Genomic DNA, 19,363 nt, shown 5'->3' with positions numbered 1-19,363 from the left:
ACCAGTGTTCGAGACCCTCCGGGGAATTATGTGGTTCGGATTCCCCGTAGTTCAACGTCTCCTACCCCACTGTTAAGAAAAAAGCCTTAAAATCAAAGTGAACCAATCAATCGAGAGAAATCTGACACAGTAACAACCTACGAAATTAAAGCCTAAGACCTCTCTACTGCGAAGCGAGAACTCTGTTTGTAAATTTCTAGGAGCGTGGCATACTGGATTCAAAGTTTTCCACGAACATAGATCAGAGTACATGTTGAACAACAACAAAACGTAATAAATAACAAAAACGTTGTTATGAGTATTGAAGGACATTTTACCTGTTCTTTGGACTGTTCATTCCATGCAGAAGCAGAATCTGAAGCAAGAACAAATGGCACAGGAAATATGTCTACTCTTGTCAGGGCGCGTGGTTGTGGATATCTCCATGTCATCGTGGGTGGGTCTTCCCAAAACACTACTTGATACGGAAGTGGAAGATCGTCGTCTTTGGTTGCAGCATCCACAAACTGGAAAGCCCCTGCACGAAGATCATCCTGATAATGTTGCTCCTGAGTAGATGAAGGCGATGACACTGACACTGAACGCTGAGACCAGGTAACGCCGCTTTGAGACAGACCTGACTTGTCAAGATCTGGCAATGAAACACTTCGATGGGTCCGTCCACTATTGCCCAATACATTCTCCTCATTTTCTTCTTCTTGCACGGAATTGGAATAGAAATGATCCACCTATAGAATGGATAATCATTTTTACCTTATTGTTTCTTAAACAAAAAAATAAATTACCACAATAATTGCAAGTATGAACACAATACATGAGAAGGAAATAAAAAGTAAAATGTTTACCATACGAAGTGAACTTTTAATACAATGAAACCTGTTTGCTGCCCACAGATGATTCCAGTAAAAATTGACAACCTAGAGACATACAAATAACTTACAAATATATTCGAAGTTCGTACCCTCACGATAAATAAGTAGGAGTAGGACGATGCAAACGACGTGGTTCCATTGTAACCCTATGCACTTTGACCAGCGCTACTACAATATTTTAATTCCTGTTGAATGGAAATTCTTCTCTTCATCTGCAAATAAACCTTAACAAGCCTAATAACGTTGTTAACTGAAGTGAATTGGGTTCCAGTAAAACGATTTTTGAGCTGAGGGAAAAAGAATCATCTGAAGGTGCCAATTATTATGAATAAGAGTGGGGAATAAATAGGGAGCCACACTCATGCACTTTGGTCACGACTACAGGTAATGTATAAAGGGAAGCATTATTTGCATGCTGGTTCATTCTTCTCCTGCTTTCTTTCTTTGATGACATCCTCCAATCAGCCTAAAAGAAAAAATGAAATGAAATCTTTGAGTTTTACGTCCCACGGTTATGCCGGTTAGACTAAAGGAGATGGTGATGATGAGTAATGAGTGAAATGGTGGAATGAAGAAAGTGGAAGGAAACGGGAGAACCCCGAGAAAACCCACGCACACGGTGTTTGTCCACCACAAAGTTCACTTGGTGGGGGCTGGGATCGAACCCAGGACCCCAAGCACCAGAGGTGAACGCTCTACCACTGAGCCACCAGCCTAAAAGAGATGCACAGTAATTCTAAAATGACATTTTCTCCTTATTGAATTATTTGAACTACCAAGGCAAAAACACGCTAAGACTACACCAGAAGACTGGGATGATCTTTGCCTTTTTCTGGATGGAAGAGGGTGTTTGTATTGCATAAAGTGTCGTCCGTACTCAGGATAAAAATGGTATACTCAAGTTTCATCCATTGTGACGAATCGCGTACAAAAGCTATCAGGACCATTTTCACACAATATAAGATTTTGTTCTGCAATATGCGCTCGTTGACGTTTCTCATCAACACACAACAACTATAGGATTCACTGTGATGACACCTTCTGTCTGACCTGCCTAATAACATTATGTTGAAATCGATCACAAAGGAATATCATAAGTTCAAAGTAGACCACAATAATTACGATAGTTTCTATTTTAAACAAAATATTGCATTTCTTACTGGTAATAATCCGAGTTGCATATGGAATACTTAATAATTAATCTTTATTTTTCTTTTATATAATAAAATAATTTAGTTTACATCATATTTTTTGTCTCTACCTTATGTACACTTACTTACCAAGTAAGGCACGTCCTTCAATAAGGAATGTAAACACATAATGTGGTCAGGTCCAAGTTCGAATATAATTGGATCGGATTCGGTGGAAATCTGGAAGGAAAAGGAAAATACTAACGAAATTCATATCAAATAAAAGTTCTCTGAAAAAACACACTGATATATATTTCCTAAGGAAAATGATCTTGAACAGTGCTTCTTAAACCGAAAAACAAATGTAATTTGTTCACATTAATTAATCGTATTGATAAATTAGAGCAGAGAATTAAGGAGTTTCAGCATGGACATATAACAATCAAAATCAAATTAAGATGTACTTACATGACAGATATAGACAAAATCACTAACGAAACTAAACAGATAGTTAAACCTTTCAAGACAGCCACCTCATCAATAAAGTATACATTAAAAGGAAAAGGAAGGAATTCAACATTTAGAAGAGTCTATTTGGTTTCTTCACAGAACTTTAGTACATAACCATTATGTAAGTACCTTACATTGTTATTAGGATTACTCAAGTGGGACTTACAACGCTGTGTTCTTAGTACGTCCGTTCGTCAACTACTCCACGCGATAACTTGAATTTTTATTTTATTTATTTATTGCAATAGACAGTGCATGCGAGCTAGAGCAATTATCACGGCCGAGTTCGTTAATAGAGTCAATCCGTTAACAGCTTAATAGGTAACGGCGACTTTACCGGTAGCTATCCATATCCCATTTTCTACTATTTGACGCCGCGCCGTTAGATGACAGCAAACATCCTCCACTGGTTGACATTACTCGATGAAATTGAAATGTCATGTTCCTGGTCCTTTCTACTGTCACCAAAGTTTATTTTTATTTAAAAAGAGTAGTGTAATCAACAGGAATATATTATATATTATATATACACACAGGGTGTTTCAAAACAACACCGACAATGTTTGGGAGGTGATTCCTGACACCAAGATAAGATAAAAATATAGACCAACCTGGGTGCACAAATGCTTCCTTCCGCAGTTACAGGCTGCCGAAAACACGAAAAAAAAAAAATGAAAATTAAAGCTCCATAGTTCTAAAATTATGGGATCTACCGTAGTCGGGTCAAGACTTCACTTAGGAACTAGTATGTTCCCTATCCAAATATCCATGTTTCAGAATCCTGCGGTACTTCCGCAACAATTTTTATAGAGGTCGTTGGAGAGTACTTCAAATTATACGGCCGTAGGCAACTGCCTGTATAAAAATTGGTGCGTGAGTAGCTTAGGATTCTGAAACACGAATTTTTGGATAGAGCACATATTAATTCCTAAGTGAAGTCTTGACCCGATTACGGTAGATCCCATAATTTTGAAGCTATGGATCTTTAAATTTCATTTTTTTCATGTTTTCGGCAGTCTATAGATCCGAAATGAGGAATTTCTGCATCCAGGTTGGCCTATTCTTTTTGTCTTATTTTGGTGTCAGGAATCACTTCCCAAACGTTGTCGGTGTAGTTTTGAAACACCTCGTATGATATACGAATATATATATATATATATATGTACGAATATATATGTATATGTATATATGTATATTCGTTTAAAAGATTTTACGGTAACTACAGATATCATACTCGTGTCTTAAGGCTTCATAATCTACTGATTAACACGTTAATCTTCGGTTGAGTGTCCCAAATTCGATTCCTGATGGATGCAGTCTCCGTCGATCTATAAGGCAAATACGCGAAATGTTATAGTAAAAAGAAATATGCAATAAATAATATCCTACAACTGAAATAACTCTGAAGAAGAAAAACTAAAAAACAATGTGGTTCTATTATAATGACTATTTCGTTAAAACACTATTCATGGATTCGTGTAATTAGGCTAGGAGATAATGTTCAAATGGGATGCACTGACGTTCATAGAATCTATTATGAACTAAGTTATCCTATAATATTTGAAATGTGACTCTTAATGAAATCAATCTGTATTTCGTGACAACAGGAAGTTAGATGGCTTAATCAACGCTAGGATTTTAAATCCTTTCCATAGCAAACTACGAACTTAGTTTTCTACCTACGTATTGGTCTACGAACGTATTGGTCCTAGATGTCATCCCGATACATTGCATCAGTGACGGTACCCCGTGGGAAGACATGCAGAGGTGTACGGGACCCCAGGATGATCCCACCTCATACCATAATTCCGCCGCCCCTGTACTGGTCTACAGCAGTCATGTTAGCTGGAAGGAACCGTGTTCCTGGTTCTCTCCAGATGAACACACGTTGGTGAGACAGAACTTGGATTCATCTGTGAACAGGACATGCCGCTATTGTTTCGGGGTCCATGCGTGATGTTCTTTGGACCAATTCAACCGAGCTCTTCTTTGCTGTGGGGTCAATGGAACACACCTTGCTGGTATTCTGGCATACAAGTGTCCCTCAGCTAACCGTCTGTACACTGTAAATCTTGACCCTGGCGTTTCTGTAGCAGCTGAAAGATCCCTAGAGAGATCTGAGGCGGTGTTATGTCTGCTGCGCCTGGCAGTTAGACGTAACGGCCTTCCTGGTCACTGGTGCTCCTTGGACGACTTCCGCCGAACCTCCGAGAGACGTTTTCACCCCTTTGAAATGGTCGCCAGATCCCCGAGATGACACTTTGTGGGACACCCAATTCAAGAGACGCGACAAACTTTGGGAGGCGATTCCTTATACGAAATGAAAGAAAAAAGTTCTAAGAAACATAGGCCGAAAAATCCCTCCTTTCAGAGTTATGATCTATTGAAAATTCGAAAAATCATTTTTCAAAACTCCCTAACTTAGCAACTATAGGACCTATCCCAAGCGGTTTAAGGAATTACAAAGGAACTAGTATGTTCTCTATCTAAATATCCATGTTTCACCATCCTCCGTTATCGATGAAAGGAACTGTAAAAAGGAAGTTGAAATAAAGGAATACTCCTTTAAGTACTAGTGGTGCGTTCGTTTCGCTGGTATCGGTGAAGTCTGAAACATCGATATTTAGATAGAGAACATACTAGTTCCTGTGTAATTTCTTAAACCGCTTGGGATAGGTCCTATTGTTGCTAAGTTAGGGAGTTTTGAAAAATGATTTTTCGAATTTTCAATGGATTATAACTCTGAAAGGAGGCATTTTCGGCCCATGTTTATTAGAGCTTGTTTCTTTCATTTCGTATAGGAATCGCCTCCCAAAGTTTGTCGGTGGAGTTACCTACCACTCTGTGTATATATAGTCGACAAGAATAGGGTGAACCGTAGGTCATTACAAATAATAAAAGTAGTCTCAACTTGAGAAAGGTTTGAGAAACGCAGTTCTAAAGAATAAGAATGATTTTCTTTCCTATACCATACCTGTACTTGAGGAAACTCATTTTCAAGAATCCAAGGTTCCCACAAGAGACTTCCATCTACGATAAAATTCCAGGGATTCAACAGAATTCTACTCCTGGAATTCACAAAATAAAATAAGTATGATAAATAAATACATAATAAATAATATTTTTGTTTATAATAACTGAATGAGAAATTATCAGCGAAACTATTTTCAAACAATTAAATTTAAAAAACAAAGAACTCATAACTACCTATCATCTAAAGAAGGGTCTGTACAAAAAATAATGATATTATATATATATGATATTATTTATATATATATATATATATATATATATATATATATATATATATATATATATTTCAAATTTATTAATAAAATCTGTACAAAGGGTTAATATTCTTCAAAGTACTCAATGGTGTCAAAGCGGCGTACTTTGAGTACTTTCTTGATTATTGGGGACAAAAAGATATCAGCAGGAGTGAGGTTGGGATTGTAGGATGGCTGTGGCAGTGTTGCTACGTTATGCTTCGCCAGGAACTCACGGACGCGCAGAGACGTGTGGCTGGGCACATTGCCGTGATGCAGCAGCCAGATAGTGGCGATGTCTTTTCGCACACGGATGACTATCTTCCAAAATCTTTCCAGAACACTTTACGTAGTAGGCAGCGGTAACGGTCTGTCCTGAAGATACAAACTCTTTGTGAACAACACCCTTAGCATCGAAAAAGACAATCAGTGTTGTCTTTCATTTGGATTTGCTCATCCTCGCCTTCTCCTATTTTGGGGACGCCGGGGTATCCCATTTGGTACTCTGGCGTTTCATCTCTGGGTCGTATTGTAATGTCCACGTTTCATCACCGGTAATAACGGTGATAAATTAATCCAGTTCAATTTTCACACCTTCAGTTCATCCCCAATCAACACTCGATTGGTCTTTTGCTCGTCTATAAACAATCTGGGGAGCAGCTTAGCGCACATCTTTCGCATGTTCAATTCTATGAAATGCACAAAGTTTTTCGGAATGTTCAGTGTGTCAACTAACAGTCGAACATTTATTCGACACTCAGCATTCAACAATTCACGCACTCGATTCATATTTTCATCATTCTGGTTTGTTGATGGCCGTCCAGAGTAGCGGTCACCGTCCACCCCTTTCTGGGTCCCTTAAACTTTTTCATCCACCTTGTAACTTCCACAAACGAAAAAGCAGGCTCCCTGTAGGCTTGTTTAAGCAGTTCATTAGTTTCTGAAGCGGTTTTGTTAATTTTGTGCAGACCTTGATCGCCCAATGTTGTTCGAAAGTATCCGCCATGTTGCGGTCTCAAAGCAGGAATGCACTAAGTCAGCGATCCTGAAGCCACCGATGCTCGGACCAGAATGACCTAGGATACGCTGCAAAGCTGAAGGTCCCACCCACTTTACTCAACACGTCCGAACGTGGTGTGGCCTGGTGGGACACAGCAAAAAATATATTTCATGACGTTTGTGACACGTTTCGTATTCTATAGTATCTATAAGTCATTGCGACATTTTTTTTCACGTTTAAATTTGCAGAAAGTGAAAATAATAAACGCTTTATGAATAGAACGCCAGAAATAGAAAAATGAGATAGAATGAAAACTAAAAAAGTTAATGAAATATTAGGTTTTCTTTCTTTCTAGATTGTGAAAAGCAATCAATGGCATATCTTACATTGGGAAGATAATGTAGTTCACATGTCCTCTTCTGCTTCAGTGGTGAAATGAATTCTGTATGTCTAATTTTGTACCACGCTGGATGTATATTGCGCGGTAAATATGCAGTGGTGCATTCAATGTTCCTTCCAGTTCACTTGTTCATGGCTTATTCTCACCGACCTGAGACTTGAGATAACCCCATAGAAAATAATCCACGAGGGAGAGGTCGAAAGAACGTGTCCAGGATATTTATCATGTAATAAGTCCAGAGTAATCCATTCCACCTACCGCACGAGTGAACCCTTAAACATTATCTTCAAAACATATTACCATTGATTCCCTTTCACAATTAAAAACATTGTCACTTGCAATTTTCATTCTTCATTGTGTAGATTTAAAGTTCTTACGTTCCTATTGGTGGATCTTTAGTTTCAATTCTTATACGTTTCATACATAACTCGTTAACGTAATTGATATCACCATCCACAAAAATTTCAGTTATCTATAGTGAGAATATAAGAATCAAGTTAAAATGTGATTAACATAACTGAGTTTCATTATGACTAAGCTGTACAATTGAAAAACACAAATCTGTAATGCCACTTACCTTCCACGATATATTAATTTCACAGCAGCACATTTTACGGCAATTACTCCACAAATACGATCCACTATTAATATTGGCTTTTTCCAATTAGAGTATTTCTGAATGCAGTTTACATTCAACTTAAAATTTCCTAGACTGAACAATATTTGATTTGACGGTGTTTCTACAGCCCATATAACTTGCTGCGTATAAAATGAAACAGTTGATAAATTACTCATCAACCTACGGAAATTATGCACAAATTTCGAAACATCAGTAGGCTCTTCTTTCCGCTCGACTTTTGATTGAGTACAATGTTCTTCGTTAACTGTACTTTGCACTGTCACGTTACTAAAGCATTCCTGCACTTGCTGAAGTATACTTTGTAAACATTCCCATCTGAGAATACTAAAATGTACTTTCCATGGTCGACCCAATTCCACATTCAATTGTGCTGAAAGAAAAATGGAAACTGAAGTTTACATGGGTCACACAAATACGAACACAATTTTAACACGAATACAATCTGGCATATTTCATTAAGATTAACTAACACTCACCTATAATATACCTTGGGAATCCTACAGGGACTGGTATATTTCCACTATTATTGCGGCAACCAATCCTGTTGCCTTCGACAACTAGAAAGTAATTGGCTCATATATTGACATAACTAAGTTATGAGCTAATATGTGTAGTGATCGCTAAAATTTTATTTACTTACTGTTGGTTTCAGTGTTTTGTACGGAAAAAGGATTAAGTTGAATATATTTTTTAAATAAATAAATAAATAAAGCCGAAAATCTTCATTATTGTCTAGCTTTGAAGGCAACATGATTGGTTGTCGAAACAATACTAGGGGTATAACAATTCTAGGATTTCCAGGGAACATTATAAGAGTGTTAGTTAAACGGAATGTTGCAAATTTCAGTTCTATGGAACTAATTACGAGCGACTTGTGGATTACATGGTATGTGGGTTGTAAATAGTACATGCAGTTTATCGGTCTTGAGACAGTACAAAGTACTTCTTTTAAAAGACAACTAGCTGAACCTGAGCTCTCTACACAGCGCATCATTCACATATACGCATGAATCTCCTTGTCATTCCTCACATCTGTACACGTCCCTTTACAGACACAAGTGAAAGACGCCTTGATAAAAATCGGCAAGGGGTACTATAAAGGGGAGATGTTTTCGATTATTTTTTCAGTTGATTGAGATTGAGCCTACTTCCGGTTGGAGTTACTAATTCATGTATGATCTGTTTTCTTTCTTCTTGCATACAGTGTGTAATAACCAAATACATTACATGCACAATTAATTATAATGTCACTGAAATATGGTGTTTATTGGGTAAAACACTCCAACAACAAAGATTCATCTTAGAATGGAGAAATGGTTATCCTTCGTTTTTCATTATAATTTGGCCATGAAACAAACACCCGAGAGATATGCAGCCCCTATATACAATTATATGGTGTTGGAATGTATAATAGATAGGATATGATGCTTTAGTTTTTTTTTTTTTTTTTTTAATTTCAACACTTTCAGTGTACCCGTAAAAATGTAATAAATAAATAATGGTCATGTTTTTTTTTAAAATATTGAGTTAGAACTGGACAATCTACGCAAAATTTGCAATCGATCAGTAAAAACGTAATTTTTTTAGAGCCTGTAGTTTCCGAGATCTCACTGTCGAAAAAATTTCCACAAACATATAAACGTCCACAAACGTATAGTTTAAAAAACTCCAGAGGTGGCAGCACAATTCATTTGCATTTATTTCGGAGAAGCCTTATTAAAATGCAAAGGCTTTGAACAATAATTTAAAAGGATAAACTTTGCGAAAAAGATCTCTTTAAGTAATTTATTTAAAGTACACCTTTTTAACAATATTTGTCTTTGTTATAAACGTGAAATCACAAATAACCGTAAATCAAAGGTTTGAAAGCTAAAGTTATAGGTTGGAGCTCAGTCGCTCTTAATTGGTATTATAGCATTTTAATAGATAGATATTAAAATAAAAATATAAATACGAGAATTACATAAAGTAAATCTTTAGCTTAACGATTCAAGACTGTCTTATTGAAGCAAGTGAATCACAAAATAAAGTGAAGGCGAGAAGAAATCTGGAAGGGAAATCAAATCTTTTAGTGTTACGTCCCACGCTTATGTCATGTAGGCTAAAGAAGACGATGATAAGTATGTATTAAAGGGTAGGATGAAGAAAATGGAAGGAAACGGGAGATCCACAAAAACCACGAACACGTGAAGGCTAAAAAAGTATTGGTGTAATGAAAAAAATCAAGAAAATAGCTAAGAAAGAGCACAGATACCATGTTATGCACTAGAATAATTCACATGGACAATAAGGAACTTGGGACACATTATACGAAAGCTGCGCTCTCCCAGAGTTTTATGCCTCTACTGCCTCGCGTATGCCTCTACTCTACCCTACACTCAATAGGGCCAAGGTGGCTCAGTAAGAGAGCACTCAGGTCTGGTGTGTGGGGTCCCTGGTTCGTCCCCAGCTCCCGCCAAATGGCTTTGTAGTGGACAACCACTGTGTACGTGGGTTTTCTAGGATATCTCTCGTTTTCTCCCATTTTTTGTCATTTAACCATCATTATTCATCTTATCATCACCGTCTCCCTTAGCCTCGGTGCATAATCTCGGGGCGTTAAAAAAAAGAAAAGAAAACTACACTAAATGTTAAATATTATAATAAAATCTACTGTGCCCTTTTGTGCTCATTGGCTAAACGTGCAAGCTTTTTTTTCTGTATGCATGGTTCCGGGTTTGATCCTGCTAGAAGGACTAAGCCGAGATAAGACGTAAATATAGGGTTATTCAAAAAGCGCGCCGGTTTAGGATCAGCTATGCTCTGGAGGCTAAAGGAGATGAATGATTAATGAAAACGAATGGCTATATAAGAATAAGCAGAATCAGAACATGGGACAAAACGGAAAAACTAAAAATCTACGAACACTATGCCACTTACCACAAACTCATATGGGCGGGAATCGATAACGGAACTCGACGCATCAGAGATGATCACTCTAGTCCTAAGTTACAGCGCTGCAAATCACGAAGACAGGGGAAATACTTCACCGTTTAGAGTTCGTAATTAAAATCATTCTCTGCTGGATCCCTTCGAGCAATGTTCGGAACAATTTAAGATGTTGACACGTTCTCAGTACCACCTAGCAGGATGATATAGTCTGAGCTTTGTATATTTACGTCCCTTTGTAATGCGTACTGAATATGTAGGTATTCTCCCGACTATTTCAAATATGCAGCCTATTCACCCTTTTGCAAGTTAGAATTAGCCATCCGCTATTACTTTTGTGGTTGCGTTGGTAAACGCACTGGGAACAGAAACAGTCATCTAGATTTGAGCATTCTAGTAAATTTCCAAAATAACTGCTATAGTGGAAAAGTGCACTTTCTTTACAGAATTTACCCTTTCAAACTATATTCTTGAATACATGTTTCATTGTAGGTTCACCCTATGTAACGTATATCCACCACTGAAATTATTATCAGTGTTTGTATAGAATTACACATAACTTACTTGTATAGTAAAACGTAATTTTAGTTGAGAGATTACCAAAACATGGACTACGTAACTGTTCCTCAATATGAAAGCTTGAACGAAATAAACTATGGAGAAATAAATTCTTATCTTAATCTGATCTCTACTTACTAAAAACCAATTTAAAAACAATTTTCTCTTCTTGAAAGCAAATTATTTCCCTTGTTGTTCGTATCAGTAAACTATATAGTCCCTTTAAGTCCTAACAAAATTATTCCACTAATTTTCTGGAACAGTTTATAGCTCCAGAATGAAAATTACGAAAACACCTCTCAGTGGAAACGATATCAGCACTTCTCGAATAATAGAGAGGTGAACTGCCTTATTTAAGTTTATTGTACTTCAATGTGGAATATATACGAAAAAAAGAGGGAAAATGGTGAAATTTTATTAAAGATTATCTAGTGCTCATGGATTAATAAACCATACCAAATTTAACACTTTCTTAATGAAACAGAAATATCTGTATTTATGCTTACATGATTTACTAAAGAAATCAGCCCAAGTTATCGTAAGCAGCGAAGGAGGAATGCCTGTTTTGGGATGAGGATCTCCTGCCCTAGTATCTAACAATGGAACGTCAAAATCTTCAAATCTTGGAATGTATTTTGTAGCTTCATCTGAAAAATCAAAGGAAACTAATTATTAAAACTTACATGCACAATGTACGCATACTCAAATGAGGAAAATCGCACTCCTGTTGCTTATTGTCACTTACAGAAAAGTAAGTTTAAAATCTAGTTATCACGGAATTATTATTTCATACTCATTTATCTCTAGTTTTAATCTTGCATTAAAATTTTCGTAACTTTTTATTCAAAACAGTGAATTGTAGTACTTAAAAAAAGAAGATATATGAGTTACCTTCACATTTTTTAAGAACACTTCTGTTTTTATATGCGTAAAAAACACACACCACGTAAGAGAATAACCACATATTTAACATGGAAGAAATTAATTGTTGTGCTGAAACATTATCATTTCAGGATTTAAGATAGATGAACCAACATCCCGAAAGACATTAATAATTCTTCATCCAAGTACAAAGGTTATTGCTCGAATTCCCTTGTATATCATACCTATTGTATTGGTGGAAATTTTCTTGCTAGGAATACAGTTTGATAGTACACTCATATTAGAAGATATTCAATCTTTCTTATCTACACTGGTGTAAACGCATTTAAGAAACCTAGTCACGATTCACGGATCTCTCCCAAAGTTAGTACACAAGATGGTAATGGTAGTAATATTAAAATTGTGTCTCGCATATGCTACACAGAGTTTTAACAAGTATACAGTACACACCTTAATAAACATATACCCAACCCGAGCAGAAATACAAGCAGCTGCTCGGGCACTAGATGGTCGTAAAGATGCTGAATGTCTGGGGAACGAAATCCCACGCTAGTTGTAAATCTTGGTATAACTGGGCCATAACCGTTGCCGGAGTCGGCTGGTAGTCAAGCGCCGTCTATTATGTCCCAACGTGCTCGATAGGAATTAGGTAAAGACTTTGCAGGTCAGGACAGAAGACGTATATGAGTAAAGCAAGCTGGCGGATTGTCCTGGCGATAAATGGACTTGCTTTATCCTGATGAAAAATGGGGTAATGTCAGGATAAGGTAGGAGGAGAACTCATGAATGTATAACCCACCAGGCATACTTTGCTGAATGAACACCGGAAAAGAACGGTACGTGTGGTACATTGTAGTACTACTAACTACTATGCCACATGTGAGCATTACGGACATCCGCTCGTCCGTCACTGTATCCGAGACACAAACAACTCTCTTCACTGACTACCACTGCTTTCCATTTGTCTTATTACTTAAGTCTCTCCTGATACCATTGAAGATGTTCCCAGCAATGAACAAATAACATGAGTAACCGTGAGAGAAGAACAACTTGCCTCCAACTATCAGTTGTTTAGTATCCGTGTACTCATACAAGGAGCCACCGTGGTTCTGATTTAATTGCTTGCCATCATATGAGTTAGAGCGTCTCGAACGATTCTTGTCCTGCTGTTCCCCGGTGCGTTAGGGTACGTCTGCTGTAGGAACCCTCTTCTTCCCATCGTGTACACCACCGATGGACCACTGACACGTCATAACTCACGCATGCGGTTATTCTGAAGAACATCATCTGGCCTCTTACAACTTCACTATACAGACACATTCGAAGTCAACTGTGCAATACATTCGCTGGCGTCGTCCAAGTACCGTAAACAGAGATTATGAACATATAATGGATTCCTGCTCATCACTACACTCGTGGTATCCGACGACCTTCACATACTTAGAAGCATGACTTCTACAAACACTACGATTAGTCCGCCCTCTATGATGGCCAGTGTGATGAGGACTTCACATTAAGATCATAAGATCTACAAACATACATTCTGTGTTGCACATTTCGTTCGGAGAGGATGGTGTATTTGAGATGTTATTAAATGTGTTTCCACAAGTGTATTACTAAATACAGCTGTGATTATCAATTATAAAGTTTTATTTTAGTAGTGTTATTCCCACTGAAAATAGATTTTATAACGAGAAACTTAAGCTACTACAATGTTCTTCCCTAAGGAAAATTTTATGGGTTACCATTATTTTGCTAATGAGGATATTTAGCACAAACGCCTATTACTCTGGCTACATATTAAATATAGGTGATATTTCTTGAGATTACATTTTCAAATGTATAGATAATCTGTCATGAGGTAACAGTGAAATTTATGACATTACCTACCTTTTATCACATATCCTGTGGTACATGTCCTTATGCTTACATCAAAGAAAGAAGCTTCAATTTTTTGGGAAAGGCTAAGGCAAGAAAGAAAGCTATGTGGTTGTGAAATTAAAATCATTAACAATGGCTTTACTTCTCTCCTATACAACACTATATCATCCACAGAACCTTCTTCCGATGCTTCATATCTAGAACAGAGAGAATTAACTTTCACATTCAATTTTTATTAAGAAGAAAAGAGTAACATGGAATATCTATCTATCTATATATATATATCTATATACAGAGTGGACAATTTATCTGGAACATCCGTGATAACGGAGAAACCAGAAGAGGGAGAAAAGCGAAACTTTGCACGAAGCAACTATAAGGAGGGGGACATCGTTTTACGTACTAAACACCATCACCCAGTGAACAGTGTTGCCATCCCAGTATAAAGTTATATTTTTTCAAGTAGCACTACGTCAGATTATTACACATTTCAAATCAACATGTTAAACGAAATCTTAAAATACCACATTTAATATTCAGTGTTGCAAACTAAGGATGTTATAATATCACAAACATCCAAAGTTTGAAAGCTTCTATCACACATACAGTACAACGGAGATGGACAAGACAATGTACATCGAATGTACCTTAGTGTTGCATACTATGGTCCTGGTATGACTTGTTTTGAATTAATAGCAACGAAGTTACAAAGGCTTGACAATTTGGATTTTTTTGAAAGGCTTTATTTTGAAAAAGTATTTAAATAAGTATCATATCTAGTTATTTGTGTGGTTTACAATGGATGTGTGAATTATTTTGCCGTTTACAGCACTTCGATATCTGAAACCGTTCCGGGGATATAATTTTACACTGCTGAAGTTTACAATACTGCTTAAATTATGTAATTGTGAGGACTTGTTGTAATTACACCTACTAAAAGTTATTCCTGCAATGCTATAAAACTGAAAGAAAACAACAATCAGTTTAAATATTGTCCAGAAATACGCCATTTTCAGCAGTGTTGCGAACTTTATCAATGTTTATCGTATCTCCGGAACAGTTTAAGATATCGAAATGGTGTAAACGGCAAAATAATTCACACATCCATTGTAAACCACACAAGTAACTAGATATGATACTTATCTAAGCAGTTTTCAAAATAAAGCATTTAAAAAAATTCAAGCCCTTGTAACTTCGTTGCTATTCATTGAAAACAACTCATACCATAACCATAGTATTCAACGCTAAGGTACTTCCTATGTTCATTGTCTTTCATCTCCGTTCTGATGTGTGTGTGATAGAGGCTTCCAAATTTTGGATGTTTGTGATATTACAACATCCTTAGTTTGCAACATTGAATACTAGATGTGGTATTTTAAGTATTCATTTAACATGTTGATTTGAAAGATGTAATAATCTGACGGAGTGTCATTTGAAAAAAATATAACTTTACACTGGGATGGCAACACTGTTCACTGGGTGATCGTGTTTAATACGTTTTTACCAAAGCTTATAGTTGCTTCGTGCAAAGTTTTGCTTTTGTCCCTCTTCTGGTTTCTCCGTTATCACGGATGTTCTAGATAAATTGTCCACGCTGATAATACCTATATCTATGTATTTGTCTATCTATCAATCTATCTAGATAGATAGATAGAGGAGGTATATATATATATATTATTTATCCTGGAGGGGAGAAATATTCCGAAGACTCACAACTCTCTTCCCTCCTGGTATAAAGCAATATGGAAATAAAAAAGCACTATGTAGAAAATGAATAAGTTAGTTATTGGAACATAACAATAATAATACGAGAACTTTAGCTGTACAAAGTGTTAAAGTCTTGGTTTCAAAAGGTGCATATATCCTAAATTAATCTTTAGTTTGTTTCACAGCTCTCTTTTGTAAAGCGAGAAATAAAGCGTATCTCAAGTAAGACTAACATTCTATTTGTGTGCAAATCGGATATGTGCCATCAACTAAGATTTTACCAAAGCATAATTAATCTCTAATCAGATTTTATTGTCGTCATATGCGAAACAATGATGAAGTGTCAAAGATAATGCATGTTTATTAGTTTTGAAAAATAACCCGGGCACCATGTGATATACACGGCTGGTCAATATCAGGTATGCCTAATATGTTAATACTTAATAAACTACATGCGGAACAGCCTTATCGAAACGATTCCTAGAAAAAATCTGTATTTTATAGGTATGTTTGCTAAAATATGTAAAATATATTCGTAGCAGGGACTCCTAACTTGTAATACAGATGGAATCAAATGGTAGTTCTCTTACACTTTACAAATTAGCCATTCAACTACACATTATCATCTAGTTCATCAATCTCAATAATAAACCATATATACATTATTCGTGCATTTAAGGCTTAAAAGATGTCAAAAGGGATCTGAATTACAGAACTCGACCCCCAATATGTCTCTGCTTTTGAACTCTTTACACTCCACTTCACCTCAACCACACGCTTCTTACTATTTTTCAACATCACAGCTAAATCTATGAATCACTTTTTGGATTTCCTTTCCCTTTCTTTCATTAGAATAAATAAATAAACAATCTTATAAACACGACGTTATTACCACTAATATACAATAAATGAAGGATCAATTTCGACTCATTTAACAAAGACAAGCTTGATATTTCGCTCACTTCTACTGACAAGCAACGTACAGAACAAGCCAGGATCAAATCCGACTCAAACTTCGCCCAGAGGACACATAATAGAAAAGAAGAAAAATGCCAACTTGGAGCTGCCCCCACCCAGAAACACCGAAGATATACTTCGCAACATAACGCACCACGCGACAATATGATTTAAGGTAAACGTCGCAAGATACCCGTTTATGTCGAAAACAGAAAGGATGGGCAGCACCAGGATGATATCAAGATATTTGATATGCGTAACACTGACTTGGGGCCCATCTTGAAAGCCGCGATCTTGGATATAGCGTAATGTATTGAAATGAGAAGTGGCGTGTTTTGTATATCAATGTAAGGTAAAATGCAAAAGGAAAACCAATGATGTAATTGCGAAAAATATATGTGTAATGGTATGGACAGGACAAAGTGTGGAAGACTCGGGCAAAACAAACGTGTATTCGAAGGACAGAATAATAGCACAAGATCCCATGACACCTCGAAATGCATAATCTGTCAAGGCGGTTGCACTTCCATGCACAGACACTATTGCAGTTACTTGTCGCGTACCATTGTCGTGGGGTCTTGTCCTATTATTCTGTCCTTCGAATACACGTTTGTTTTGCCCGAGTCTTACACACACCGTCCTGTCCACACCATTACACATACGTTTCTCGCGGTTACATCATTGGTTTTCCTTTTGCACTTTACCTTACATTGATATACCAAACACGCCGCTTCTCATTTTAATATCGTACGCTATATCCAAGATCGCGGCTTTCAAGATGGGCCCCAAGTCAGTGTTACGCATATCAAATATCTTGATATCATCCTGGTGCTGCCCATCCTTTCCGTTTTCGACCTAAACGGGTATCTTGCGACGTTTACCTTATATCATATTGTCGCGTGGCGCGTTATGCTGCGGAGCATATCTCCGGTGTTTCTGGTTAGGGGCAGCTCCAAGTTGACATTTTTTCTTCTTTTCTATTATGTGTCCTCTGGGCGAAGTTTGAGTCGGATGTGATCCTGCCTTGTTCTGTATGTTGTTTGTGAGATTCGGAGTTGGTTAATAAAGTACAGAAAGTATTAAGCATCATTAGAAAGGTGGCCAACCAGTGATGCACCGTCTTCTTTCCATAAGCCTTGCCTTGTTAAAGATTACCTTTGTATTATTCTTACACTAGTGTATGAAATAAAGTTGAAATTTAACCGTACCCAGCATCTGACTCTTGGTCCTCCGTTTCATACTGATCACGCTTCTCGCTCCAATCTAACTGAGTATCTTCTTGCAAAGAAGTCTTATTTCTATGGCTTACTGTTCCTGTTTGTTTCTTTTTGGAATGCAATTTTCTTTGACACTGGGGACCACTCGAACCACTTCTATGAGTAATATCGTATAGCACAAAGGATATTTTACCTCCAGTGACTAGAACTTCTATAGGAACTACATTATGAGTCACTTGTATTTGCTTTGGCTGAAATTTGACTTCTTTTGGAGAACTAACGCTCGACATATCACAGTCTACACCACTATCAGGAACTGTTTCTGAACTTTTAATATACAGAGTGCTTTTCTTTTGTAGTGGTGCTTTACTAGAAAAGGTTAACTCTTCTAGTACAGAGACAAACTCCGACGAGACTGCAGCAATTAACTTCAGTTGATTCATACTGACAGATACTTCAATGTCAGACACTGCATTAACTTCGGCTGAATGACCACATACTAAAATGTTTCTGAAAGACTGGCTTTTCCTCTGTTGATAAACAATAGCGGGCGCAGCAGTTACACATAAATCAAACCTACGTAAGAAAGAAGAAAAAACGGAATTTAGTAACTCTAACTAGATAACTGAATATCACCAAGTAACCCTTTTTGAAGGATAAAAATTACAAACGTACGATAGCTATGATTTCATGTAATCGTCCCATCTAAACCCAAAATATCTATTACTTCAGATAGAGCCCATCCAGTTACAATGCTTACACTGTCCGCAAAAATAAATATATAAATAAATGAATAAAATAATTTCATTTATTTATTTATTGTTCCTCGAATACACTTTCAACATTTATTCCTCTTAAAACTCCAACATTATTTATTCTGTCCTTGTTCTAATGCTAATGTTCTGGCAGGATTGCGCAAAAAGCAACAAAGTTTCAGTCACAATAGTAGGCTAAGGGAAGTAAGATCAGGACTCTAATTACACTGTTCAACAACGAAAATGTAAATTGAACAAAATCAGCTAATTCTTATTGATTTTGTGGTGCTGATCACGAATTTGAAAGTTATTTTCGAATATTAGCTCTACTTTTCGTTTTACAGGCATGTCTAATAATAACGCTTTAAAAATAAATATATTCGCTTCGTTTGGGGTAAAATGTTACACTGATCCGGCAACACTGGAGAAACTATATGAACGCTTGGTTTCATTGTGTTCCTTATCTCAGTAGTGTTCTGCTATTGTTAGAAAAGACAGGTTTAGTGCAGTTACCAGCGTTTTGGGTGTGACGTTTGTGTAGTGCAGGACATAAAAATACAACTACAAGTACGCAAAAATACTGGTATTTCGAATGTATATTTTTAAATAGTTGTCGGAACTATTTCAAGTGACATTTTGAGGATTTCAGTAAACAAAAAT

The 19,363-nt window shown here is 36.8% G+C and overlaps 1 protein-coding gene across 5 annotated transcripts in view; it reads right to left on the bottom strand.

The window, feature by feature from the left end:
• Nucleotides 1-19,363, bottom strand: part of Vps13B (vacuolar protein sorting 13B) — a 218,443-nt gene that overhangs the window by 89,202 nt on the left and 109,878 nt on the right. For all 5 annotated transcript variants that reach the window (XM_081734267.1, XM_081734265.1, XM_081734269.1 and 2 more), the window contains exons 23-29: nucleotides 17,940-18,524; nucleotides 14,077-14,264; nucleotides 11,811-11,951; nucleotides 7,756-8,188; nucleotides 5,487-5,580; nucleotides 2,153-2,242; nucleotides 318-728 (exon numbers count right to left, since the gene is read on the bottom strand). In XM_081734267.1, the coding sequence (XP_081590393.1) occupies nucleotides 318-728; nucleotides 2,153-2,242; nucleotides 5,487-5,580; nucleotides 7,756-8,188; nucleotides 11,811-11,951; nucleotides 14,077-14,264; nucleotides 17,940-18,524 (1,942 nt within the window). The remainder of the gene's footprint in view (nucleotides 1-317; nucleotides 729-2,152; nucleotides 2,243-5,486; nucleotides 5,581-7,755; nucleotides 8,189-11,810; nucleotides 11,952-14,076; nucleotides 14,265-17,939; nucleotides 18,525-19,363) is intronic.

The sequence above is a fragment of the Thermobia domestica genome, chromosome 12 (assembly GCF_964235325.1).
Source record: "Thermobia domestica chromosome 12, izTheDome1.hap1.1, whole genome shotgun sequence".
Lineage (NCBI taxonomy): Eukaryota > Metazoa > Arthropoda > Insecta > Zygentoma > Lepismatidae > Thermobia > Thermobia domestica.
Note: the sequence above shows the minus strand (reverse complement) of the source record. Positions and strands in the feature narration are given on the sequence as shown.